The 25,420-nt window shown below is 49.5% G+C and overlaps 6 protein-coding genes and 1 long non-coding RNA gene across 9 annotated transcripts; 4 read left to right on the top strand and 3 right to left on the bottom strand.

Moving 5' to 3' along the window:
• The first annotated feature begins 78 nt into the window (after positions 1-78).
• mllt11 (MLLT11 transcription factor 7 cofactor) lies at positions 79-2,049 on the top strand. Its single transcript, XM_088364392.1, has 3 exons — positions 79-526; positions 1,113-1,266; positions 1,454-2,049. Exons 2-3 carry the CDS (start codon positions 1,120-1,122, stop codon positions 1,547-1,549), a joined length of 243 nt encoding a protein of 80 aa, XP_088220518.1. The 5' UTR covers positions 79-526; positions 1,113-1,119; the 3' UTR covers positions 1,550-2,049.
• LOC148380290 (uncharacterized) lies at positions 523-3,093 on the bottom strand. The gene is made up of 2 exons (XR_015854773.1): positions 1,373-3,093; positions 523-1,226 (listed from the first exon to the last, which is right to left on the bottom strand). It is a non-coding gene; the product is annotated as an uncharacterized LOC148380290 (long non-coding RNA).
• LOC148380289 (GA-binding protein subunit beta-2-like) lies at positions 2,329-6,863 on the top strand. Of its 2 annotated transcripts, XM_088364387.1 has the most exons (8): positions 2,333-2,717; positions 3,692-3,799; positions 3,875-4,042; positions 4,204-4,398; positions 4,495-4,639; positions 4,709-4,885; positions 5,032-5,150; positions 5,685-6,863. In XM_088364387.1, the coding sequence occupies exons 2-8, from the start codon at positions 3,692-3,694 to the stop codon at positions 6,003-6,005; spliced, it is 1,233 nt and encodes a 410-aa protein (XP_088220513.1). In that variant the 5' UTR covers positions 2,333-2,717; the 3' UTR covers positions 6,006-6,863. The 2 variants fall into 2 exon arrangements, with proteins under 2 accessions (XP_088220512.1, XP_088220513.1); XM_088364386.1 differs by having other exon boundaries at positions 2,329-2,717; positions 3,692-4,042.
• A 497-nt stretch (positions 6,864-7,360) lies between these two features.
• On the top strand, positions 7,361-12,248 carry anp32e (acidic nuclear phosphoprotein 32 family member E). 2 transcript variants are annotated; one of them, XM_088364388.1, is made up of 7 exons: positions 7,361-7,567; positions 9,241-9,390; positions 9,475-9,597; positions 9,762-9,924; positions 9,992-10,128; positions 10,629-10,683; positions 10,767-12,248. In XM_088364388.1, the coding sequence occupies exons 1-7, from the start codon at positions 7,514-7,516 to the stop codon at positions 10,850-10,852; spliced, it is 768 nt and encodes a 255-aa protein (XP_088220514.1). In that variant the 5' UTR covers positions 7,361-7,513; the 3' UTR covers positions 10,853-12,248. The 2 variants fall into 2 exon arrangements, with proteins under 2 accessions (XP_088220514.1, XP_088220515.1); XM_088364389.1 differs by having other exon boundaries at positions 7,362-7,567; positions 9,992-10,089.
• A 1,886-nt stretch (positions 12,249-14,134) lies between these two features.
• On the bottom strand, positions 14,135-19,052 carry LOC148380287 (pleckstrin homology domain-containing family O member 1-like). Its single transcript, XM_088364661.1, has 11 exons — positions 18,872-19,052; positions 18,510-18,742; positions 18,050-18,208; positions 17,250-17,390; positions 16,743-16,847; positions 16,481-16,579; positions 16,127-16,417; positions 15,968-16,065; positions 15,743-15,899; positions 15,570-15,664; positions 14,135-15,508 (listed from the first exon to the last, which is right to left on the bottom strand). Exons 2-11 carry the CDS (start codon positions 18,534-18,536, stop codon positions 14,872-14,874), a joined length of 1,809 nt encoding a protein of 602 aa, XP_088220787.1. The 5' UTR covers positions 18,537-18,742; positions 18,872-19,052; the 3' UTR covers positions 14,135-14,871.
• Positions 19,053-20,071: 1,019 nt separating this feature from the next.
• tatdn1 (TatD DNase domain containing 1) lies at positions 20,072-22,279 on the bottom strand. The gene is made up of 12 exons (XM_088364664.1): positions 22,159-22,279; positions 21,878-21,943; positions 21,762-21,811; positions 21,619-21,682; positions 21,406-21,549; positions 21,302-21,344; positions 21,143-21,228; positions 21,045-21,085; positions 20,899-20,975; positions 20,694-20,764; positions 20,492-20,618; positions 20,072-20,421 (listed from the first exon to the last, which is right to left on the bottom strand). Exons 1-12 carry the CDS (start codon positions 22,223-22,225, stop codon positions 20,316-20,318), a joined length of 942 nt encoding a protein of 313 aa, XP_088220790.1. The 5' UTR covers positions 22,226-22,279; the 3' UTR covers positions 20,072-20,315.
• A 372-nt stretch (positions 22,280-22,651) lies between these two features.
• On the top strand, positions 22,652-24,489 carry ndufb9 (NADH:ubiquinone oxidoreductase subunit B9). Its single transcript, XM_088364666.1, has 4 exons — positions 22,652-22,819; positions 23,329-23,521; positions 23,952-24,065; positions 24,230-24,489. Exons 1-4 carry the CDS (start codon positions 22,731-22,733, stop codon positions 24,359-24,361), a joined length of 528 nt encoding a protein of 175 aa, XP_088220792.1. The 5' UTR covers positions 22,652-22,730; the 3' UTR covers positions 24,362-24,489.
• The last annotated feature ends 931 nt before the right edge of the window (positions 24,490-25,420 follow it).

Genomic DNA, 25,420 nt, shown 5'->3' with positions numbered 1-25,420 from the left:
AAGGTCAAAAAAAATAAATGACGACTGCTTTGCGCATGTGCGTTTGCAGTCTGCAAATCTTCCAGTAATAAGAAATAAAAGGCAAAAGAACACAATTTCTTATCCCTTTACTATATTTCCACGAGGGGTAGAATTATTTTCTAAAATTGATTTAAAAATCATAATCGATGGAAACTTTAGATCCCTATTGCACTAATTCTGGCCTCTACGCAATTATAATATTGTTTTTTTATAGCAAGATCATCATTTTTCCCTCAATTGTCGTCAAATCCGCAATGAATTGTGGGTAAAACAGGATAGGATGCAGTCTCGGCCGAAGTGTAGAACAAACACGCACTTCGGACACATCGAACACCCTACACACTCGATTTTCTCCAACTAGAACGCGTAAGTGCGAGTATTTGGACAGGGCCCAAATCTCATCATCCTCAACCTGTCGTCCACTGCAGCATCTGGCATCTTTATCGTCAGCAAATCAGCACAAGACGACAGACAACATTCAAGCGTATTTGCACTCTGGAAGAAGGTGATTTACCGTTTTTATTGTCTCAGAAATTCATTCAGACATTTGCGGCGACGAATATCCTCATTTTGTTCATTGCTTCAATGTGCGACAATTCAACGGTATGACGTGAGAAAAGAAAATATCGCCTCCTGTTCCTTGACCTGAAAGAGAGAAATGAAATCAAGTGTGCACGTTGACATTAATTGGATGACGCTCTAAGCTTTTTGCTGTCATCTTTGTGAAATTGTCTTTTATTTATTTATTTATTAATTATTCCGGTCAACGCCTTAAAATGAACGGCAGCAGATGCGAACGGCGACCGCTCGAATGAAATTGGTTGATTTATCTTGCACCGTCATGATGAGTCCAGAGAACAAATAGCATTTGTGAGCAAATGTGCTCAATCTGTTCTCACAATTGTAAGCTTCTTGTTGTGCGCCCATTTTCACAATTAAGACAAAGACAGCATGAAGCGAAAAGGCACATAAAAAAATTAATAAATGAGTAAATACAACTGCCTCCTGTGATTGACTGGCAACCAGTCCATCGTTTGTTTGTTCATAAACCGCGGTTGATGCCGACTGGCGAGCGCTTGTCTGTATTGCAGGTCAACGATGATGGAGAAATCGAGTAGCCAGTATGACTCGTTCATGTTCTGGAGGCAGCCCGTTCCGGCCCTGGATCTTTCCGAGCTGCGGGATCTCGGCTTGCTCGACGGTCCCTGCAACCAAGGAGACGGGCTGATCAAACGGGATGAACATGTGAGTGGGCGGGGCTAAAGACACCACCAAGAGCAATCCCGCCCAATATATATTGAGGCACAACACAAATTAGTCATGAGGAAACGTTCCCATTAGACCAACCCACCAATTAAAAGTGTCATTGTTCACAGACCACCGTGATGCTCAAAGGTCATATGTGTTAGCAATGACGATACGCTGCGTGCAGGAGCAGGAGTTGAGCGAGTTCTCGTCCTTCAACTACTGGAGAGATCCGATCGCTGATGTAGACGCTCTGCTGGCAGACCTCAACCTGCTGCTCTGAGCCCCGCCCTCTGCCCCACCCAGATGAAGCATGTTACAAAAGCTGACGTGTTGTCATTAAGTTGCTGCATGTCGTGGTCTGAGCCCGCAAAACTACAACTTCCACTTTTGAGGTGGAGAGATTAGCTCATCGCTTTAATGATTTTGCCTTTTTTTTCCAAATCAAAAGTCTGTTGTTTTCATATATTTTTAAGGTGTGTTTACGTTTTTGCCTATTTTATGCTGCTGATTTGATCAGCCTCACGCTTTAGCCCTTGAACAAAATAAACATTTTTGTCATTTGAATGTACCAAACAATGGCAACAACAATGAAATGGATTTTCTTTTGCTGCAACGGCAGATGTTCGTGAATTCTCAAAGCGTTCGAGGCCAATGTCAACAACGAACATAGCAGATTCTGATCCATTGTTTGTTCTCGTTTGTCACAACATATTTTGACTCCTGTATCAGCAAACCTTCATCACAATCTTCCTAGAAATAAAGAAATGTCGTATTTTCAAAGCATTTTATTCATTTCTCCAGCTGACATGATGCATGAATATAACGGCACATCTTCACCAAGCCGCTTGCACGCTCTTACAACTTGAAAGGGGCGCGGCGACGGCGCACTATCTTGAAAAACCTACGCACTTGCACCCCCCCTCCCTCCGAAGGGAACGTGCAAGGGTGCGAAACTTGAGAATTTGGACGAGGCCTTACACCAAGCTGGCGTCCACCCTTGATCGTAAATTTCAAAATAAGATCAACAATGGGTGCCGTACACGAGCTACTGAGATTTTATCAGTCGTAACCAAGACTACAATCTTAAAAGTTCAATATATGATAGATTCAAATTGTGTTTTAAATACTTCTTGCATCTAGTCGCAACGTGAAAACAGCAAACGTCTTGATACTTTTAATTTGGATGCTTGCCTCACAACATCCGGGCATATTCCAGCCGTCTCCTTGTCTTACTTTTGGCCAGTAAACAATTTGGCGGAGGCAAGCATGCGTCGGTTGGTGCCCAAAGACAAATATTTAAAAAGTGGCCGTTGAAAATCGCAACTTGTTCGTCCAGTTGTGTTCAGTACCGACTCGCAATCGCGGACTACGAAGCCCTTTGCTGTCTTTAGCTTCCTAGCTAGCTAACATCGGCAGACGTCCTGAGGCTGCCACCAAACCTGGACACGGTGAGTCGCTTTTCGATCACCCGGAGGATAAAAGCACGTCTTCCCTTTTGTCGCCAACAGCCAGCCAGCATGTGTTAAGCGTATGATGTTCGAAAGTGTCGCCGCAAAAGCGCCACCGAAGCGCCTCGACGCTGCACTCTGCAAGAAAAGCTAGCTAACCGGATGTGGAAGTAGTTTTTTTCTCGCTGTGTAAAATAGGAAATTTCTTGATGACTTCCCCCGGAAAACCAACAACTTTATATTAAACGGTTTCCTGTCCGTTGTACACTACATGTTCGGAGCTATCTACACGGGTTTGGCTGATTTGTAGTTTGCAAGTTCGGAGGGGGGGATACGTGGCACATGGCGGATTCTATTCTGTCCGCAAGGCGCGTAAAATGGCTACTCGGCCCGGCGATAGAAGCTTCGTCTTTCCGAACTGCTCACCATGGTGGTCACCGGCTTCCATTATCGGACGCCGCCACCCCGTTAGCATCGGTGCTAACTTTTCTCTCTAAAGTTGCTCTTCCGTTTCTGCAAATCAAACAAACACCAGGATCGCTTTGAACAAGTAATTTCAAGTTGTTCATTTTAAATTGCACCACCCCGACTTTAGCGCGCGCTCAATCGAGTGTTAGCGGCACTGTCTCGACAGATGGCGCTGTTGACGTTTCTTTTGTTAGCAATTGAACCATGTTTATCTTGGGATGTCCGTTCCGGGCCACCCTGAGAAATGAATAGGGGCCAAATGGACACCACAAAAACTCCCAAACATTTTATTAGGGCTGTAAATAAAAATCAAGCAACAGAAATAAATATCCACCCCTTGATTGAATAAACAGACAGTGGAGGAAATGTATAACTATTTGTCACGCTGTGAGCCTAAAGAGTCCAAATCGAATTGGGTGGCATTCAAAAGAACCCAAATAGATGCGTCCAAAGCCACATCTCCTGCAAACATTTGAATAGCAGCCCTGTTTGCCGTTGTGCGTCAGATGTCGCTGGTAGACCTGGGCAAGCGTCTGCTGGAGGCGGCACGTAACGGTCTGGATGACGAGGTTAGGAACCTGATGGCCAACGGAGCTCCGTTCACCACCGACTGGGTGAGTAATCGTCCCAGTGCTCGAGTATTTGACAGAAAGAAGCAAGTCAGAGCGCGTGACCTCTGTCCCGCACAGCTGGGGACGTCGCCGCTCCATCTGGCCGCTCAGCGCGGCCACTACTCCACCGCCGACGTCCTGTTGCGAGCGGGCGTCAGTCGCGACGCTCGCACCAAAGTGGACCGAACACCTCTGCACATGGCCGCTGCTGAGGGGCACACCATCATAGTGGAGCTGCTGGTCAGGGTGAGCGCTCGCGTTCTTGGGTCTTCGACGCGAGTGGGATAAAGAGTTGCACACGGTCGCGCAAGTATCGGGCTAGCAGACGGAAAAAAGCTAAGCTACGATTGTTTCAATTGCAAAAGTTCCTCTCGCCGCCTCTGACTGTTTGGCTCTCTCGCCTCCAGAGCGGCGCTGACATCAACGCCAAAGACATGCTGAAGATGACGGCGCTGCACTGGGCGGCCCAGCACGGCCACCACGGTGTGGTGGAGACGCTTATCAAGCACGGCGCTGATGTGCACGCGCTGAGCAAGTTTGAGAAGACGCCCTTCGATATTGCCGTCGACATCCAGAACACGGAGCTCATGCTGCTGCTGCAGGTCAGTCGCGCACTTCCCCGCCGCCACTACCGGAGACTTCCCGCCTCACATCTCGCTTCTGCCCTTGTCCCTTTCTGTGTGCATGCGCGTGTGTAGGAGGGCATGCAGAACCAGGTGAACATGAACCAGGTGAGCATGAACGTGGAGTCCAGCAACAGTGGCAACCAGCCGCAGTTCATCATCCAGGGCATCCAAGGGGGTGTGGTCAACCTGGCCGACCTGCTCAACAAGGCCGGCACCGGTATGGACGTTGTCAGTGTCCAAAAGTTTGAGACGCGGGCGAGCCGTGACTCTCTGCTTTGCCTTCCAGGGGAATCCGAAGAGGCGATGGCCGCCAATGCTCTGGACGGCAACATCCAGCACGCCGCTGTGGTTAACGAGGGAGGCCAGAGGGTCATCACCATCGTAACCGACCAACACGGCAACCTGCAAACGACCGGAGGCATGTCGCAACCCTTCTTCGTCACCATGCAGCACGGACAGCAAAGTATGACCGCACGCTTGCGACTTGACGAAAACAGGAGGACTCGAGCAGAGGCTTGGGGGGAGGGGGTGTCCAAGGCTCGGTCCGCCGATGTAGCCTTGCACGGATTTGAAGTGTGACTTGAGCAAGTCTGTTGCGTGTGTGTGCAGTGCTGGCGGTGCCCGCCAACACAGTGACGGAGGAGGTGGTGTCGGAGGAGTCACAGGCGCCGCCCTCCAGGAAGAGAAAGTTGGAGGTGACCAATAACCACAACGACACGGGAGAGACAGTAAGTGGCCGCGTCTTTGATGGATTGCTCGAGTGCGCCGCACGCTTTTGTTCATCAGCAATGTTGATGCAGTGACGCAGGTCTTCCGTTCCCGACCCCCGCCCGCTGTTCCTTGAGAGATCGTCGGGTGTGCCGCGGCAAATCATACCAAGTTCACTCAGTCATGTTTGTGGACTGTAAATAGCGAGTCTTTGCTCCTCTATCTATGCCAGCGAGTCCACTTGTGAGCTCGGTTGACATGTTTGGCTCGTGCTATGAAATTTTGATTTTTTTTTTTTTTTTTTTTTTATGTAAAATATGTGCCTAGGATCAATAAAAGTTTGGAAACCCGATAGATGCCACAACTCCTCAACTCACGTCAATATCATAGCCTTGACCCCAGCCAAATCATGGCGTTGGCCCAAGCACAGAAACGTTTTTGCTGGATAATATGAAGGTTCCCCTAAAAAAAACGTCAATTGCCAAGCCATGAAAGCTGGGGGTTGGTGGGGTTGGAAGAGCGTTTGACCGACTTGTCGTCGTGGTTGCGTGCAGGAGCTGCTGCAGAGGCAGTTGCAGGAGGCCAACAGGAAGGCGCAGGAATACCGGCAGCAGCTCATGCGCAAGGAGCAGGAGGCCGAGGAGTACCGCATCAAACTGGAGGCTATGGCCCAGAGCCAGGCGGGCTCTGCCGCCGCCAACGTCAGTCCCGAGGAGGTGGTGGGCGGCGACGAGGATGAGGACGCGCCGGCCGTGGAGGAGGAGGGGGCCGGCCAGATGGTGGTCCTGCAGGAGGGAGGCATCATCGTGGAGGGTGACGAGGGCCGCGTCACGCTGGTAGAGACGGGCGGCGAACCCGCGGGGATCAGCTCCTAACGCCCCCTTTCCATTATCTGGCGCTCTTCTCTATGAACGCCTCCGACAGAACTTCCCGGTCCTCCGCCTTCTCTGTGTCCTTTGTCACTTCGTGTTAGCATCTGCATCTCGGCCTTCACTTCATTTTCTTGATTCAACTTTAGGATCATATGGTTGCTTCTGGGGAATGTTGTTGGGATACAAGCACCGAGTCCTCTTTGTGCCAAACTCTTTCCCACATTCTTAGTAGGTTAAAAAAAAAAAAAACACTCAAGAAATCATTGGAAAATGTCACTTATAATTTTGAATGATGTAGTTGCTTCTCCGCAATGGATTTGGCGTGGGAATTTTTATGGTTAAAAGAACCTCATGCTACTTTTTACCACACTGTGAATGTGGACATTTCTCCATTTTAAATATAGCTATCAGTTGTAGCCTTGTAGGTTTATCAGCAAAATTGGAAACCAGCAAGAAAATTGTTGCAGTTTCTCAGTGGGGTTGCCTAAGATTGGTAACGGTGAATGGAAAAATTGATAATGAAGGGAAAAATAAGACTAAGGTGTCAATTTTATATTCTCCCCAATGTGTTTCGCAGTTTAAATGTGCCAGATTCTTAGCCGCAGCCTGCAGTAAAAAAAAGAGTAGGCTAGACCTTAAATTAGAACACCAAAAAAAACACATTTAACTGCGCAATAATTTCCCCCTTCCTCATCTATACTGCGAGTTGAGTTTGATATATATATATTTTAAAATTAAACTCAGCAGAGTAACCTTTTTCAATGTACATACAAAGTTGTATTTTTTTTACTGTACCTGGCTGCCTCACCGTGTTGATGATAGCAATGCTAATCTTATGAATATAAACACTTGTTTACCAAATTGTTGTGTTTTTATTGTAAACCAATGACAAATCGTTTTCAATGAGACAGTAGTTCGTATATTGAAGTCGTTTTATTATAGCAATCATTTGACAATATCAGTAAATAGTTCACTCATGCCTTGATGGCGTTTGAATGGTGGCTCATTCACCCAATCAGCGACCGAGGCCGGGCGAACGCCATTTTAGTCCCGCCCACTTCCAATTGGTAACGTTTTCTATCGAACGTATTGACGCTAAAGGGTTTATCTCTGCATGTCCTGGATTATTAAGACATTTACTTTACAAGGTGGCTCTAAATTGTCAATTTAGACAGCACCGAGAACGATTATTTGATGAGGGAACAACACACGCCCCAACGCGGGCTACGCAACCGGTCTGTTTGGGAGAAGGCCTCCCCGCTTTTTGGATTAAGGCAGATCAACATCGAGCGGCACTTTTCCTGTCGAATGGGCTTCGCAGCTCAGCCAAGCAGCCAATCGCATGCCACGGGAGGTGGGTCCATAGCGGAGGGGGCAGGACGCGAGGTATCATGGAGGATCAGTGAGCAAACTGTGGCCATCAGAGACGAGCAAACGACGCTCTTGTCCCGGGGACTTTCTTCTCACTTTGCCGCTTGAGTGCTCCCTCGTTGACGACTAAATATTTCACGATGGACATGAAGAAGAGGATCATTTTGGAGCTGCGGAATCGAGACCCGGCAGAGGTGAGTAGGCACCATTGAGCCACTTGGGGAGGATGAGCGAGGCGAGGGAGAGCGGATCGAACGCGTTGCCGCTCCGCTGCGAGGTGTCCGAACTCCGCCCGCCAACTTTGCTTTCACACACTTGGGTTTCGCGCGCCGTCAGCTCCAAAATCGTGGAGACACCCTGATGGTGATGAAGCGGGAGCCCACGTAGATAGAAGCGGTGGCGGCGGTTCGGCTTGTTCAGTCCGTCTGCTCGCCCGCCCCTCCTCCTGCACCCCCAAGCCGCTCACTCGTGTTTCGCCTCAACACCGACAAAAACCAACAACTTCGGATCAAATCACTCCCTGCTTGAAGCAGCTTCTTATTGGTAATTAAAAGTGGATAAATAAACACGTAAAAGCAAGCAGGAGCTACATTTGTTGTCTTGAAGCGCGGGCTTCCGTCGTGAAAAACAATGCGCGTCAAGCACCACGACGACTTTTTCAAGTCGGACGCGACCATTTTGTGTGTGCATGCACGTCGTCGCCGGAGCTGAAAAAGTCGAGGCTGGTGCACATTGCTGACCTTTACGAACGTGCGTGGCCGTTTGGCTCGAGAGGAGAGGCCCCTTTTCCCGACATTTTGAAACTCAGACGAGTGACGCCACGAGAGCCACAAAGTGGCGTTTTATTTCACATACAGTCCATTAAAATAACAAACAAGTATATCTGACTACAACGAGCTACGGGACCGTAGCTTCTTTTTAACGCGACGATCAAGTCACGAATACTGTAACGGGGACTATCTCGTGCTCCCCCCCTCGGGCGGCTAACGTGATCACGGTAGCGACTCAAAATGGAGGCACGTTACTTGTCTATGGCGGATTAACGCGCTCCACTTGCGACCGATCAAATGCCGCGAGCACGTTTTCTGACCCGCTAGCCCCTCGGTGGCGTCGCCGAGCTATGCAAGTGAGTCGTGAGCGGCCAAACGTTCGCTTCACTCGGCACCCCGGCTCGGTTCGGTCGGCGACCTCCGCGTGGCGTCGTCCTCTTTTATGGGGCAGACATTTTGTAGGGTGCGCGTGCGCGTTCAGCGCAGTTATGCAAGTCCAAGATGGCCCGATGTGCGCCCGCACGCACAAATACTTGTAGAAAGCATTCGGGGAGCCTCAGGCAGCACGTGCGCGCCCACGTCGACGCTGGTCCCGTTTCATGTGTGCGGGCTTGTAACGTTCGTGCACTCGCTACTGTAACAACCTCAACTACACGTGCTAATACAGTTAATGTTCATGGTAAATAAATGTGCATTTGTGTCTATCAGAGATGGCTTTAAATGTCCCTATTTGGTGCCGATTAAAAAAAAATCGACATTAGGTATTTTCGTTTTTTTTTTTCCATTTTGGTGTTTGACCTATAAAATCTTGCGCAATACGCATTTTATTGTGCGTTGTAATTTATAGCTATGTTTCAGTAAACAAATTGTATGGTTGAACCTAACGCTTTATTCACTAATATGACTTATTGATATTCTGATTAAAAAAAGTCATGTGCTGGATAAAAATGTTTTGATGTCAGATCAGAAAATTATTTACAAAAGTTAAGTTGCATCACTGATGAAAAAATGTTGAATAGTGACAGTAATAATAGTCCTTATGAATGTTACACTGCCCTCTAGTGGTCAGACGTTTAAGTCCACTGTTTGCTTTTCAGGTAGCCGAGATGGTTGTGGACAGCAGCCATTCGGAGAGTGGCGAAGTGGAAGGTCTCTCAGACAAGTTTGTCGAGCTGGAGGTCCTCAGTATGATCAACGTTGGTCTGAATTCGCTGGCCAAGCTGCCCTCGTTGCCCAAACTACGCAAGGTGACGTGTTTCCTCGTCGCGCCCAACTGACCCGAGTTCTTAATAATTGCTCTTCTCACCGTTCTCTCGCATGTTCTCTTGCAGCTGGAGCTGAGTGAAAACAACCTGTCTGGGTCTTTTGAGACATTGTCGGAAAAATGTCCCAACTTGGTCTACCTCAACCTCAGCAGCAACAAAATTAAGGAGCTGAGCAACGTGGAGGCGCTGGTCGGTACACCCGTAAAATGACTCGTGAAATTCATTTGATGTCGATGTGAGCTGAGCGTTGTCTCGATCGTGAGACAATTAATTCCTTGCTCGCGTGATGGCCGCAGTCAACTCAGGTAACTCAGATACTCAGTGAAAACGCACTTCTCTCTCTCTCTCTGCAGCAAAACCTGAAGAGCCTTCAGAGTCTGGACCTACTGAACTGCGAGATCACATCGCTGGAGGATTACCGCGAAAGCGTGTTTGAGCTCCTGCCTCAGGTCACCTACCTGGATGGCTTTGACCAGGATGAGAACGAGGCCCCCGACTCGGAGGCCGACGAAGAAGGTGAGTCGCACATTGCGACGCCGTGCATTACCATGCAGATTGGAAAAAACATTTGTGGACGCCGCAGATGAGGACGGTGAGGACGGGGCGGGGCCAACGGGCGACTACGACGATGAGGATGAGGACGATGATGAGGACGAGGAGGACGGCTCGGAGGGAGGAGAGGTGGGGCTGAGCGTTCGTGGGAAGAGGGCCACACATCAGGTGGGCAACGCCGGCTTCGGGCCCGCAGCTCGGACGCCCCCCCGGCATGCGCGTCCGCTCGGGCGGCAGAGAACGGGATTCGTGGGCTGCATTCAGAGTCTCTCCCCAACCACCAAACCGAGCGTTTAGAGTGCGCCGCTCGTAACTTGGATAGCCTTTGGAAACCACCGAAAAACAAAAATGATGATTCTGACTCCAGCAGCTTCACCCTCGAGCCTTCCGCTCGGTTTTCTCTGCCGCCTCGGACCACCGAGCTCAACCGGGACGAGTCGAGTCACACAGCCGTCGATGCTTGCTGTGGCGATTGGCCCGTCCGTCCCCACTGCAGTATCGATTGGCAAAAGACTCGCCAGTAGCCAAAAAGAGCTCCGGCGGTCGGCACGGTTAAGCCGACGTAGACCCCTCGCTAGCGTCCTCTCGCGCGTGCGTGCACGTTTTTGTGGCTGCGCGCATGCTCAATTGTGACCGTGCCCACATTAACCTCTGTGCGCTCGGCTCAGGAGGAGGAAGAAGACGATGAGGAAGAGGACTATGGCGAGGAGGAGGAAGAGGAAGGTGAGTGGAGTGTCGCATCAAGGCCCGAGCGTGCCTGTCAATCAATAACCTTGCCAACCCGTCTCGTTGCCGCCCTTGCGCAGACGAGCGAGCGGACGCTCAGGGACAGAAGAGGAAGAGGGACGTGGAGGACGACGGCGAGGACGACGAAGACGACGAGGATGACTAGCTGTGTCGTGCGTGTGTGCGTGTGTGCCCATCCCCTCCTACGCCAGGTGTCATCCCTATCGCCCTGCCCACCTCCCACAAGTAGGGTTGCAAAGGGGGAGAAATTGTGCAAATTAGAGACTTTGGTGGGAATTAACTGGGAGTTGAGTGGAGTTGTTGAGTACATTTCTTTTTTAAAAACTGACAAGCGGCCAATCTTTAAAACATTGCAAAAAGCGCGCCAAATAGCGTGGCAAATGTCTCCTGTTTGGGGGGGACAACTCCCCCGCCTGAGGCCAAACCAGTTCCGCTTTGACTTTGGCGCCATCATGTGGCGATGAGGAGCGCTCATTTTAGTCAAATGTCTTTGAAACCAATAATGGCGGAATGGATGAGAATAAAAACAAAACGCAACACAAAAGCAATGAATTTGAAAATGCCGCAATTATGTGATTGAAAAACAAAATATTTTTTACCCCCACCTTCTTGATAAAGTTGTGTTGATTTCACTTGTAACCTTTTTGCAAGTTGCCATCATTTTGCAACCCTGCTTGCTGTCGGTCCGCAACGCAGCCGAACTCCACTAGGGTCTAAGATGGCCACCACGTCAACTTTGGGATCTTTGGGACTTATCGTCGAGTCCTCCAACCAGTCGGGACCCTTCATCCACCCTGGCTTCTGTCCCTTCGTGATGACATCGCTGACTTTTAAAGGACATGTTATATAAAAGAAAAGACTTTTTGAGCACAAAAAGTCATCTGACCTTTGAGGACAGATTTACTACCCCCCACAAACACAAACCAAAGTTGGCGCACTTAAGGAGCGCCCTTTCAGGACTCTGTGTGTTTGTGGATCAGGATCTCCTTCCTATGTTTTAGCCCAATGATCACATGACTCTCCTGCCCTACTCCGCTCCCTCTTTTAGAAATATGCACACCGCCGTATGATCCTCTTCCTTATAATCTTATCCATATTATTATTCTTCCCCGAGTGTGTGTGTTTGTGTGCGTGTGTTCTATTGTAACTTTTTACACGTCTGGTGACTTTGGAGTCTTTTTTTTTGGGGGGGGGAAGGGGGGGTCAAGTGATGTGAAATATTCCAATAAAGTTGAGTCCAGTCGCTGCAAAGCATTGTGGGATAAGGGAAACCAACATTTATATCTATAAAAAAAATTGACAACGAAGCAATATTTCTAGATTTTTACAAAGATAAAGTTGCTTTATTGTAATCGGTCGTTTAATTTAGTGGTTAATTTGTCGGGACGCAGCGGGAGCTCGACAGCTATTTTCTGTTTGTCACTGACGTCAAAATAAATGTTTGCCGCTTTAAACATTCATTAAAAAATGAAATGTTTGTGTACATACGTTTTTATGCTCTTTGGGTCTAATAGAAAATGAAAATAAAGTCATTTAGGTGAGCTTGGGCGTAGTTTTACTGTGTTCAGTGGATGCCGCAAGCGGTTAGTATGTGAGTGCAAATGTTTCCACCAGGAGGCGCTAATTTTCTAATGATGTCACATCAGATGCGACTCAACAAGGACAATTTGGCGTCATAGTAGCGTCTTTAGGTTTAAAGTTGCTCAAACATTTAAGGTAAGTTAACAGCGCTTGTATATTTTGTGTCATAAAACTTGTGTCGTCTTAACCCAGTCATTAAATTTTTTCTACGTATACAATTTTTTTACGTTTTTTTTTGTCAGACTCCGTTCGCAGCCTGTACTGTACTACATTATACACATACATACATAAAATACATAAAACATACATAAATATAAGTAACCTTTAGTAAGATACTTAAAGGACTGATGTAATTACAATACATAAATACAAATACGTAAAAATTAAATACAAGTAACTTTTAGTAAGACACTTAAAGGCCTGCTATAATTCCAACACACTTCCATGGAGAAAAATCATTCCGAGATACGTGTTCACCTTTTTCATTGATATGGACTTTTTTTGAAATATTTTTTATTTGTATTCGTGAACTGCCCATTGACTCAAGTGATGTGCACTTTTTGTCCAGTAGATGGCGGCCTCGTCTTTCCTCAGTAAGACGTTAACAAAAATGTTTATTATTCAATTAGCTTTTTGTTGTCATCCACTTAATGACGTCAACCAAAGATGAGAAGCACATTGTCAACCTTGTTGGGAAATTTACTTTGTGTGTGTGTGTGTGTGTGTGTGTGTGTGTGTGTGTGTGTGTGTGTGTGTGTGTGTGTGTGTGCGTGCGTGCGTGCGTGTGTGTGTGCGTGCGCGTTTTTAATTATTTATTGAAATATTTATTCTGACCTAAAAGCTTTTGGTTCCTATGTTATCGTTATAGCTCAAACTCATACATTTTTGCTTAGAAACATGCGCGTGCGCACGCATACACACACACGCACACAAGGAAACAAACGTGCACCCTCTGGTAAACTCATGGTTGTGTTGATGACGTCACAGTGAGCTCATCTCTGTGACGATGTAACACTGCTGACAAACAGGACGTATTTTTAGCTCTGTTGCTAGCCGGCTAAAATGCGTAAAGAAAAGAGGAAAGTTGACACACTAACACGCTCCGGGGCGTTCAGTCAAAAAAACAACACACACACACACACACACACACACGCTCAGACTCGTGCATGTTTCAGGTCAGTGTTGGTTCTCATTAGGCTGAGCATGAGTGTGCGTGTAAATAAAAGATGATGATGATGATTACAACGACATATATGCGTAAATAATTGAAACCTTTGTGAGTTTGTTGATGTCAGTGAAATCTGGTCAACACGCATGCTAACGCTGTGAATGCTAAGTGTCTTCAGATGTTAGTTTGATGTTCTAATTATGAGAATTTAACCAGAGCTTTTGCACTCTTTTCTGTTTGTTGGAACACTTTCAAGACTTTTGGAATGATTGACAGCAGCCGAGGAGGGAGGGAGGAGGAGGAAGATCACATGCAAAGAAAAAGATGAGATGATTTCTTCTCTAAGGCACTCACACGCACACGCACGGCCGCAGATGAGTCATAAAGAAATGAGCATACATGAATGCGTAATGTGCGGCAGGTGTAATGGAGCGATGTTGCTCGTCTGCCCTACATCTGCTGCAACGCTCTTCACGAATGCTCACTGACCTGTGCGTATGCGTGCGCGTGCGTGCGTGCCTCGCAAGAATAAACGTTCCTGCCGTTAGATGAAAATCATTTTTCGGGGTCATGTACTGGAGGAGCACTGTGTGAATGGCTGAGTATGTAGTGCGTGTGAATACATGAAGTTTGTGGGGTTTGTGTGCTCAACGTGTGCATTTCAACAATGTCAGCGCATTTGGTTTTCAAGACTTTTATTTCACGTGCGCTTCCAACAGGAATTCAAATATGAGCAGGAGATGTCTGTGCGTGTGTGTGTGTGCCTGTGAACAGCTGTTTTTTGCCCCACTTTTTCTGAAATTGTGTCAGTGCAAGTTCGTGCGGCCAGCGTTTTTTCTGACAGCCCATAATAGTCAGGCAGCGAAACGCTGCGTGCGCGCAGTTGTGCTTCTCGTGACAAGCAGAAACATGAAAAAAAATTCTCAAAAAAACGACTCAAAACGAAAAGTTCAAGTTTGAAAGTTTGGGATGACATCATCACTGGACATTATTGCTAATGACATCATCACCAGAAGAGCAAGTCATCAGTTGAAAAGTGCAGCGGCAGCAAGTTATCACAGTTGACGCATTGTCGCTTTCTTCTGCTGGTTTAAAAAGAAAGAGCACAGGTGCTCTCCAAAATGGAACTTTCCTGAGAAGGGGAGTCGGGATGACTCATTGTTGCCGTCTTGTGGAGACAGATGGAAAAACGCAAAGTCACCCGGAGTGTGCTGGTGTCGAGTCCAATGACTCTGATGGCATCCAATGGAGTCACAGAATCAAAACAAAATCATGTGGAGTCAGATGGCATCAAACGGAGGAACATGGAGAAACATGCAATCAAATTGAGTCATATGGTAGATTCACGAGGGGGGGGGGGGCTGCCCTGCAAGGTGGACGAAGAGTGAAAAATTCCTGCAAAGGAGACATTTGGATCAAGGCGACTCTGATTCATCTTCGGGTGACGTCGCCACCTTGCCGCCATTGACTTCACCCTCAGCGTGTGGCGAGGTGGCCGTGCTTGCCGTCATCTTCTCATAGGTCCTTCTGCGCTGGCGACGCAGCGTGTGGCTCTGCAGTTCCTTCACCTCCTGCAGCACTTCCTGCGCCTCCTGCCAGGAACACATGGCCTCCATGAGGAGGCGCTCTGCCTCAGCATGCCTCTTCTGGAGCTCTTCTTCATCCTGCTTCGGTTTTGGGGGCGTTTTGCTCTGACAGGCGTCCAAGGATTCTGACAGGCTCTTGGATTTGTTCTGACCGGCACAGGATGAATCGTCACCGCCGTGGAGGCATGGCGACAAATCAGCGGTGCCACCGTCTGGTCCGAGGGCGTCCTGCGGGGAGGCCAGAAGACGGGACACCTCTGAGGAGGGCTCACAAGTTTTGTTGAGCGGTGAGTCGCCAAGACGGGCAGGAGACGGAGAGCCTCGGGATCGGGGGGAATCGACATCCCGGGAGCGGCGATTCTTGCGGCCTTTGGAGCGCGGTGAGTCACGAGCTCTCGACCGGGGCGAGTCCCTACGCCGTTGACCAGGAGAATCACCACTACGGCTGCGTGGAGATGAAGACGCCCTGATGACACAAAACAAAAGTTCACACTTGTTCCACAAGAGGGCGTGTGTCTATATCCCACCTGGAATGAGGTGAGTCTCCAGCCCTCAGGTGACGAAGACGAGGCGACTCCACCCCTTTGCCAAACTCTTGCTCAGCCTTGGCTCTCTGCAGCTCCTGTCATGACAGCAACATTCACTCGAGTGGGGAGCAAACCGGGCGTTCGTCGTGCAAGGAAGCGAGAAGATTGCTGACCTGCAGACGGATTTCCTCCAACAATTCCTGTGCTCGTTGCATCTTCTGCGCAATGAGACTCTGCAGCTGGCCCACGGGCTGCACCGATGCCCCGCCCTCTTCTCCGGCAGGGCGTCGACCGAGAGCCCGACGCAACTCCGAGCGAATCATCGCCGGTCTGCCCGAGACAAAACAACACCCAGATGTTTACCCCGAAGGAGCAAGGGAGTCATTTGCACTGTCTACCTGGAGGAGAGGACTTCATCCATGGATGCGCAGCGACTCCGCCCCGTGATTCCGCTTCTCTTCCCAGGCTGAGGGGTTCTGGATTGGTTCTGAAGGACCTGAGAAAAGACATGCAGTCACATCTACACGTTGGTCCACCCACCATGCGTTTGGTCTCACCTGCTGGCTCTTGTGCACCTTGGAGTTTTCCAGATGGGAGTGTTTTCCCCAGGAACGTTCGCTTCCTCTGGGCAAACTTCCCGTCTTCATTTTGGGTTCCTCCGTTCGAACGCGTAGTTTGGACACATCCGTCCCTGAGCGCTGACGTCCGCCACCTCCGGCCGCCGCCAACTCTCCAGAGAAGCCCGCGCCGGACACGTTCTCCCAGGAAGCGCCGTCACATTCTGAGAAGCCGCCTTCCTCCTCGGCCACCAAGTCGAGGGTCAGCGAGCCGTGACAGGACGAGGAAGCCTGACAGGAAGCGACGATTGAGAAGACTTTTCAGATGCACCGGTTCACTCAAGGGTGCCATACCACGGTCATGAGGTGTCCCCGGGTGGGAAGACGGCGTCCGTGGGGAATCTTTGCTCGATCTCTGGTGGGATGCACCAACACCTCCTGCTCCATGGTCACCTAGCCACAAGTGGATGTGGGTGGCCATGTAAATGATGACATCTGACTTGACTTCATTTCTACATTGGTCATCCTCTGCTCAAAATCTGTCTCAATTGACCAACGTACAGGACACGTGATTATTTTGTGAACTGGAGTATTTGTGTACAAAGTGTGTGGCCACCTGGTCCAAAACTTTGTTTTTGGCCTTGACGATGGCGACGTTGAGAGCATTGACCCACGATTCTTTCTCCTCTGGACTGACGGCCAGGAAGAGAAGGTTGGGAACCTGAAAGAGGACAGACAACACGGCCTGCTCAGCACCCGACGACAGTGACCCGTTTGCCGAGTCGTTGACGCTGGAAGATGACATCATCGTGAATGATGATGATGAAGATGGCAGCAGATTATTCCGCTCAGGCTCGCCCTGTGACGCACTAATGGGATTCTGTGGATTAAGTCTTTTACGAGTGTGTGTGTGTGTGTGTGTGGGGGGGGGGGGGGGGGGGGGCGAGGCCTGGGCTGAGCCAATCATAACCCTGAGGTATTCGACAATCAGAAGATGGTCGGAATTAAACCCCGCCCGCCAGAGGGATGCTGGAGAAAATCCACCAATGAGGAGGCAGCTCGTTTCAAGCGGGGGATGAAGTAAATCTCTCCCGGGAAGGAGGCAGCGCGTCTTTCAACCCACCTTGTTACCGGGCCGTCGGCATCGTATGAGGGCGAAGCGGCTGTGGTTCTTCTTGCTACGGCTATTGGCCCGCCTCAACTCTTCTGAGCGCTCGTAGTCGCCCAGGTCCAAAACTTCCGCTGACTTTCGCTCATCCCTCACCTGCAGAAAAACACTTCTCATGACCCAAATGCCCTTGCACATTACTGAATTGTCTGCCACGCCCACTGAAAATGCTCGGTGGCCGTTGCATAACAAGGCGGCGGTGCAAACGAGTCAATAGACGCGTCGATCGATATGTGAGCAACGTGACGCCACCACATGGATGATAAAACGCGCAAATTTGAGTGGGTCTCTCAAAACAAGGCCTCTCAGCTCATCAGTGTGACGCTAATACCAGATCGCCTAGACGCCGCAAGCGCATGGGGATGATGCGTGCTTTCCAAAAGATGGAATCCGAACGGCTACAACACTAATCTCTGGAAATGACCTAACTGCGTGTGTGATGCGGATGTGCATTTGTGCATGCAGGAGTGTGCATTTGCATTACAAATGCTCACCAGTGTGTGCGTGTGTGTGTGTGTGTGTGTGTGTGCGTGTGTGTGTGTGTGTGTGTCAGCTGCAGGCTCGGTCATGTCACATGATCTTTGATTTACTCGCACGTGTTGACTGCTCAGCCAGCAGCTTTGGCCTGTATTTGTGTTTGGATGCATTTGATGGTAAAACGTGTGTCTCACTCCAGCATGTGTGTGTGTGTGCGTGCGCACGCATGGCAAACACACAAGACGTATGTTGGGTGTGCGTGCGTGGTTGGTTCCGACCTCCTTGTCCGATATGAACAAGTGTTCTCCCCTGAGAACCACGTAGCGGTTCCTCCAAAGCTCCCTGAAGATCCCACGGCCGCAGAACTTCCTCAGCCAACCAAACTTGTCCGGCTGTGGTGGCGCACCCGAATGGGCCGGGTCCCGAGGCCCCTGCATCTGCGGACAAGGACATACCCACGTGAAAATGAACACGTGAGTATCGCGGGTCGGTAGCTCCTGAATATTTTTGAAACGATGTTCGCATGTTTGACATGTTCCGACTAAGCCGAAGAGATCACAACAGTGTCAACAAATATTTCCTCTCATCTGCAGCGTCGACGCTGATCTCCTTTCCTGGTGTACCTAATGAAGTGGCCACACCGGCAGGCAGCGCGCGGACGAGGATGAGGGAGAGATCAAGGTGCGAACTTATGAATGGATGATGTTTGCTAATAAACGTGCGCGTGCGCCTTCTTACCGGTCCTGCGTGGTCGCTCTTCTTCATTCTCGCTCAGTTTCTTCTTATTCAGCTTCTTCTTGCTTTTCTTTTGGTTCGTCTGTTGTCTGGCGAGAGGGAGGCGGCGTCCTCCCTGCGAGCGCGCGGGCGGGCGACCAGGCAGATGCTCCCCCTCAGCGTGCGCGCGCACTTTAACCTAGATTCCGAGTGCGCATGAAAGCGCCATCTGGCGGCACGAGCACGGTCGCGCAGGCCTAAACAAAGACGCTTGAGTACTGTAATAATATTATTTTCATTATTGCTGAGGGGGGCTTGTACAATAGTGTAAACCGCCCCCTCCCCCCAAAAAAAGTCCCAGTTTGGCCAAGTTGTGCAAACATTACCTGGTCGGAAGGCTCCATCTGGTCTTCTAACTTTGTACGTTGTGCGGCATTCCGTCGTCCTGTGAGTGGCCCGAGACAATCTGGGGCGCCGATGCTTTGGAGCGTCAAAAGATGAAGCCTCATGTGCCCATCACCAGCCTGAGATGACGGCCCGCCCGGGGAGACCCAGCCGAGCTGACTCCGACTGACTGGTATCCGAAGTCTCTCTGATATGACATCACACAGCCGTTCATCATCTGTGTAGGCTTTAGTTGGGCCACAGCAAAAGGATGTTGGTGTTGTTTGCCAAGCTGTCAAAAAGAGACACCCCAGAGCTGGGAAAGACGCCCGGGCTTTCCAACAGTGCCCGTGCCCCGTCCCGCTACACCTTAAGACCGCAAGGATTGAAGCATGGAAGCCCGCCTCAACCTGGACACCGTGTCAGAGATGGACATTCTCCGTCAGTTCATCCAAGATGTGGCTGCCCAGAACCAGAGAGATATGGAGACCCTCCGGCAGGAAGTGAATCACGCCGTGGGCCAGACGCATCGAGACGCCAAGACCGCCCGCCAGGAGGCCAGGAGCCTTCGTCAGGAGGTGCAGAAGATTCTGGGCCCCAACCTTCCGGATGCGGAGGCCCTGCGCCAGGAGATCCGTGAGCAGACTCAGAGAGACATGGACGCTCTGCGCCAAGAAGTGCTCAACATGCTGCAAAGAGACATGAAGCTCTTCCGCCAGGAGTCCAAGAAGCTGCGCCAGGAGACGCAGAGCGTGGCCACCCTGCGCCAGGAGTGGGACGAGGTCCGCGGTGGCCTATGCTCGTTGTCGGATAGGCTGAAGGCGGTGGCTGACCCCAGCAACGCCAACGCCGGGCTCCCCAAGGCCGCACCCTGGAACTCCACCAGGAGGAAGCTTCGAGATACCTGCTGGGGGATCTCGCTGCCTCTGGCCATGACGCTGTGCGCCGTCTTTGGCTTCGGCATCGGCATCACCCTGTCCTAGGACACCCTCTGCCAGTGCATCTTAAGCGGTTTCAAGCCCAAAAACAGTCCCCGAAGAAAATCCCGACAAAGTTTGGTTGTGATTGATTTTGTAACTCCTGGCACTGACATGCCCTGTGACTTCTATAAACACATTGCTTAACAACCGCTGGCCCTGCTGACTTAACCTTTCAGGCCACCTTTGATTTACTTGTTTTCATTCACAGAACTATTTCAAGTCTTCATGGTTACGCAAAAGCAATTTATTGTATTTGTAAGTAACCGTTCTTGACGTCGCTTTTCCGTTTGTAGCGCTGCGAGCCGACTCGAGGCCAACAGTTGTCCGGGTCAATATCGGGGCACAGGATCAAATCAGGGCATATCGAGAAAACGGACCGGTGGCCCAGTCAAGGCAGAGGCGCGTAAAAACAGCCAACGAGCCTTCTAAACGGACATGGTGGCATTGCGCTCATGGCTGCTTGCGCTCATCTGGCAGAGGAGAAGAAGAGCCTGTTGGTGTTGTCAAAGATGATGTTAGAAAGCTCCAAGGGATCCTCCTCCCTCGACGCCGCCATCACCTCCAGAACTTGTCTGCACCAAAAGACACAAAACCAAAAGCAGTGTGTTTCAGCCACCCCCTTCTGGACACGGTGGTACCCACATGATGTGACAGGGCTCGTTCCTGTCCTTCAGGCAGTGGCCTGCCTCCCATTTCTTCTTGGTGGGAAAGACGGTCTTGACATATTTGAAGCCGGCGTGAGTCGTCTTGACGCCGCACCACGGAGCATCTGGCGGCCGGAAACGAACCGAAACGTCAGCCCGACACATCAGCCCGGTACGTCCGCTTGCTCCGGACAACTCACCCGTTTCTATCATCAGTCGCTCGGTGGGGATGCGCTTCATGGCTTCTAAGTTGGCCTCGCTTTTCAGGGAACTGAAGAGAGCGGGTTTCGTTAGCGCTAGCTGCTCGTTACCCGACCGCACGCCGTGGTGCAATGGACCGGTCGCAATGGCAAAGATTACGCAATCACTTTTGGAAGTGTTTGCCCAAAGTGCGCTGGCTCTCACCAGCCGTTGATTCCGATGTAGAGGTCCAACTCGATGAGGGCGGCGGCCTCCTCCGCCGTCCCGTCAAAGGAGTGGACCTGGCGCCGGGATTGAAAAGTCAAACCAAAGGTTGGACCGAACATCCCCGAGACGTTCGACTGACTCACCACGCCTCCCACGCACCGGTCTCGATTCCTCCTCATGATGTCTGCAAATCGAGAGGACGGTCAGATTGTGTGAGACCGGAGTGGACCTTGTGACTCACCCGTAAAGTCCTGATGGGAGTTGCGGCAATGCAGGAACATGGGAAGCTTGGTCTTCTCGGCCAGATCAAACTGCATCTCAAAGTATCTGCAGGTATCCAAAAACAAAGAACACCATGACGGAGAGCTGGTAAAATGGCGGGCAGACGTGCTGCACTTACTTGAGTTGCGTCTCTTTGGGGCAAAACTCCAGCCGGTCAAAGTCTACAAAGACAGGAAACCAGAGGGAATCGCTCTTTGGACAATCTGATTGGCAGCAACTCACCCAGTCCGCACTCCCCGATGGCGACCACTTTGGCCGGGTTGTCTGTTGCCAGACGCAGGAGACGTGCCAGATACTCGGTGTCACCGCTCTCCTCAAATTGGCTGCAGCGGGTCGGGTGGCAGCCCACCGTGCAGTAGAAGCCGTCTGCGAGAAAGCATCAGAAAGTAAAGTGACCAATGAAAAAAGCCCAAAAGCTGTGATCGCCACGGCTACCTCTGCTGTGAGCAAGTTTGACTGCCTCCTCGCTGTCCTCCAGACTTCCTCCGGTGATAACAAACTACACACCAGACACATCATCAATTGACAATGTATTCATATATAACAGCGCCGGTGGCCGCGAGCAAGTTGGGCGTCACCTTTTGGACGCCCGCGTCTACGGCTCTGTCGATGACGTCATGGAAGTCATCTGCGGGATCACAACACGGCCAAAAGTGAAAGCAGCGCAGCCAACGTGACGGAGCAACATGCTTACCTTGGTGCTTGCGCTTGCCTCTGGAGAGCCCCCGGAACACGGGATCCGTCAGATTCACACCAATATCTGATGCACGGACGCAAAACATAATGTAGATGATCCGATCCCAAAATTATTCCCCAAAACTGTCATCCGTAGATTGTTTTTTTCTTTGGTTCAATGACAAGCTATTGTAAGCCCATTTTTGACATTTAGCGAAAGCTAGTGTCATTAACTCAGGACAGATCCATGACCTAGAACAATAACAGTGTTGATATTTTCTTTAGGGATGTGTGCCTCACCGATGAATTTGTGCCGGGCCATAGTTGAGCGAATTCTGCTTGTCAACAACACACGTGCAGCCTTCATCCGGGGTGTTTTTTAGGATTACCGTAAATCTCCTAAAAAGAGTATCTGACGTGGCTCCAAGAGCAACCAAAAGCCCATTGTTGGTTTCCATAACAAGTCTTTGTAGAATAGTGCCTTACATAGTAATGCTGTGTTGATTTAAAATGTACTTATTTTGGCTCAGGTCGTTTTCAGGTTTCATTTCGGATGCTTGGTTAACCGGCCACAACCCCTGCCTTCCCTAGCGGTTTTCATTTGTCGAATGTTTGTGACACAAGATTCGTTGTGACAGGATAGTGCCTTGGGTTAAAATGAAAGTAAAATATAAAATATTATAAAATGTCGCAATAACTGTATTTAAGACAGCAATGCCAAACGCATCTCGAGAACGTATTTAATTTTGCGCGTTTGTTTCTAGGTTTACGGCAAAATCATGACTTCACAAACTCCCAGAGTGCTTTGCGCGCTCTCAACTGGAAGGTGACACGAAAGGGAAGCTAAACAAGCCAAGCGACAAAGTGGGAGGATGGCCGCCGCCTACCTCAGCCACCAGCAGAAAGTGCTGCGACTGTACAAGAAATCGCTGCGACACATCGAGTCTTGGTGCATCTATCGGTAAGAGGCACAAACCCGGAAACATTTCTGACATGACTGTACGACGGCGTCGCGCTAACGGCTAAGCTAACGGCTAAGCTAATGGCTAAGCTGACGGCTTGGCAGGCAGGTCACTGTTAAATGAATTTTGGATTGATCTGACAGTGAATGTGTTTTTCAGCCTGCATTTCCTCAAGACTTTAGGTGTCGGTTTTTGTCATTGACTTCCTCTTGGCAGCCCATTTTAGCATCATAATGATTACGAAAAAGGTTGACCGGAGGTTGTTCAGGGAGAAGTGGAGAAAATGACATTTCACAACAACAAATAAAAATGAAAGATTGGGACGAACTGTAAACACCATGGAATCATGGTATATGTAGAACAAGATTGATGTTATTGTTTGTAGTTCTGTAAATAATCATAAGAATTAATGCAGGTCGTCACTATGCTGACCTTTCATTTCTTTCACATTCATACAAAGCCAGTTAAATTTAAGCTTTATTGTAAAAGTTGTTACTGACGACTGCAGGGACAAGTACCGCTTCTACGCGTGCCTGCTGCGCGCTCGCTTCGATGACAACAAGAACGAGAAGGACATGATGAAGGCCACCAAGATGCTGAAGTTGGGCGAGGAGGAGTTCTGGGAAAACCAGCATCCGCAACCCTACATCTTCCCCGACTCGCCCGGCGGCACCTCCTACGAGCGCTACGAGTGCTACAAGGTAACCCCACCCTTTACCACACCTTCATTTGTTACGCTTTGCTTTGTTCCATCACACCCCTCCAAAAAATATTCCTAGTGAAGAAAATATAGCTAGCACATCAGACTGATCCTCATAGATACCAAGTATCGGTATCGCTTGTACTTTTTATACCTAAAACCTCAACAAAAGCAATGGCGGATCATTGTTTCTTTCTGATGCACGTGATGATTTAGCAAAGCCTTGAAATGTTTCTTTTAGCTCTATTGCAATAATTTGGACATTTTTATAGCCTTTTTTGTGAATAATGTTTTTTACTGCCCTCTGCTGGATTGCACGGGAATACCAGTCCGTGTGGTCTTCCTCTGATCACTGTTTTGAAAAGGTCTGATGTCATCCTGCACAGTGGATGACGAAATATATTTGAACTTGCATTTTTTTTGGGAGGTAGCTGCCCGAGTGGGTACTGGAGCATTGGCACCCGTCCGAGAAGGCCGCCTACCCCGACTACTTTGCCAAGAGGGAGCAGTGGAAGAAGTTGAGGGCGCTCAGCTGGGAGAAAGAGGTGCGTCCCATCTTGTGCTTTTATGATAGTTTGTCACGTAAATTTGATATCCCCAAACGATGAAAGTCACTTCAAACCCTAAAGCATCTTCCCTAGAATAATGTTTTTAAACATTGATTTGGGAGATTCAATAATCCGAGACATCCCCCCCTGTGACATTCCAGGTGGCTCAGCTGCAGGCCGAGACCACGACCGAGGGTCCCAGTTCGGAAGCCCTCCCCCCGGCCCGCAAGGAGGGCGACCTTCCGCCTCTGTGGTGGCAGTATGTCACCCGTCCCAGGGAGCGCCCCACATAAACAGCCCACCCGTTGTTGAATCAACATCGACAAGAATATTTGACTTTGTTCACAAGTTAACTTTGGATGGCTGAGAAGACCACCTCATTAGTTGCCGCCACACATGTCAATAAACACGTGAAGATGAAGACATGACGTCTCTGTTGTTTGTTATGCGGGCAATGGCTGTTCTCTACACGTCAAAATACTGCTTGTTAAAAAAATATCAAATGTATGACGCAAACTCTATGACATCACAAGTGAGAGAATTGCCAATTTACAAACATGGTTATCTGTAAAACAATGTCAAGAACCAAGTCAAAAATTGCCTAAAGGACCAAATCAAGAATACGGTCCAAAAAAAATCATCAAGAAGTCAAAAACTGGCTAAAGAATCAAGTTGAGAACAAATTGTTGACACCCCCTGCCTAAGTCCCTAACGAGATTGGCCGTCCCGGATATCCCATTAGATGGCGATTAAGCGGGCTCAGCTGGTTAGCGCTAACAAAGCCGTCAGCGATTGGCCACCCTGGGGAAAAAAGCTACCAATTAGTTTACGTACGCAGGAGAAGAAGAAAGGGCACTCTCGGCGGCCAATGACAGAGCTCGGAGTGACTGATTCCAATAAATTAAAGCACGTTCAAGGCTGATGCTTGCTTGGCACCGTACCCCCTGAGAATGGCTGGCGACCAGTCCATTCTTTGTCTGTTTTGTATGCATCTATCCTGACATTGACCGGTGACCAATCAATTAGTCATCTGTGTGGCATGAGGTTTACTAGTGACCAATCATTTTTTGTCTGTATCTACTCTGATTGGCGACCACTCCTTCACTTGTCAAGATGTGTTCATGTCACGACTTTCACTTTCTTGTCAACGCGTACGTTAACATCGAGATGTTTGATGATGTTGACTTGGCGACCAGTCAATTGTCTGCAGGTACTTTGACATTGAGCAGCGACCAGTTGCAGCCTCTCCCCTTCCTTTTTGTCTTTTTTTTTTTTTTTTTTCCCCAGACGTTGCTGGTCTTGGACTTTCCCAGCGACCCATCCTCTCCCGTTTTTCCTCTTCCTCAGTGGCA

The sequence above is a fragment of the Syngnathus floridae genome, chromosome 21, assembly GCF_059516105.1.
Source record: "Syngnathus floridae isolate MCC-2025c chromosome 21, RoL_Sflo_1.0, whole genome shotgun sequence".
NCBI lineage: Eukaryota > Metazoa > Chordata > Actinopteri > Syngnathiformes > Syngnathidae > Syngnathus > Syngnathus floridae.
Note: the sequence above shows the minus strand (reverse complement) of the source record. Positions and strands in the feature narration are given on the sequence as shown.

Coding starts and splice junctions, on each gene's coding strand:
- mllt11 (XM_088364392.1), top strand. CDS start 1,120: ATGATGGAGAAATCGAGTAGCCAGTATGACTCGTTCATGTTCTGGAGG. Junction 1,267..1,453: donor TGATCAAACGGGATGAACAT/GTGAGTGGGCGG, acceptor CGCTGCGTGCAG/GAGCAGGAGTTGAGCGAGTT.
- LOC148380289 (XM_088364386.1), top strand. CDS start 3,692: ATGTCGCTGGTAGACCTGGGCAAGCGTCTGCTGGAGGCGGCACGTAAC. Junction 4,399..4,494: donor AGCTCATGCTGCTGCTGCAG/GTCAGTCGCGCA, acceptor GCGCGTGTGTAG/GAGGGCATGCAGAACCAGGT. Junction 4,640..4,708: donor GCTCAACAAGGCCGGCACCG/GTATGGACGTTG, acceptor TTTGCCTTCCAG/GGGAATCCGAAGAGGCGATG.
- anp32e (XM_088364388.1), top strand. CDS start 7,514: ATGGACATGAAGAAGAGGATCATTTTGGAGCTGCGGAATCGAGACCCG. Junction 7,568..9,240: donor GGAATCGAGACCCGGCAGAG/GTGAGTAGGCAC, acceptor TTTGCTTTTCAG/GTAGCCGAGATGGTTGTGGA. Junction 9,391..9,474: donor CGTTGCCCAAACTACGCAAG/GTGACGTGTTTC, acceptor GTTCTCTTGCAG/CTGGAGCTGAGTGAAAACAA.
- LOC148380287 (XM_088364661.1), bottom strand. CDS start 18,536: ATGAAGAAGAGCGACCACGCAGGACCG. Junction 17,391..18,049: donor TGTTCATATCGGACAAGGAG/GTCGGAACCAAC, acceptor GTTTTTCTGCAG/GTGAGGGATGAGCGAAAGTC. Junction 16,580..16,742: donor AAAACAAAGTTTTGGACCAG/GTGGCCACACAC, acceptor ACTTGTGGCTAG/GTGACCATGGAGCAGGAGGT.
- tatdn1 (XM_088364664.1), bottom strand. CDS start 22,225: ATGAAGGCTGCACGTGTGTTGTTGACAAGCAGAATTCGCTCAACTATG. Junction 20,976..21,044: donor ACCGGTGCGTGGGAGGCGTG/GTGAGTCAGTCG, acceptor TCCCGGCGCCAG/GTCCACTCCTTTGACGGGAC. Junction 20,422..20,491: donor AACGAGCCCTGTCACATCAT/GTGGGTACCACC, acceptor CTTTTGGTGCAG/ACAAGTTCTGGAGGTGATGG.
- ndufb9 (XM_088364666.1), top strand. CDS start 22,731: ATGGCCGCCGCCTACCTCAGCCACCAGCAGAAAGTGCTGCGACTGTAC. Junction 22,820..23,328: donor GAGTCTTGGTGCATCTATCG/GTAAGAGGCACA, acceptor TGACGACTGCAG/GGACAAGTACCGCTTCTACG. Junction 23,522..23,951: donor AGCGCTACGAGTGCTACAAG/GTAACCCCACCC, acceptor TTTGGGAGGTAG/CTGCCCGAGTGGGTACTGGA.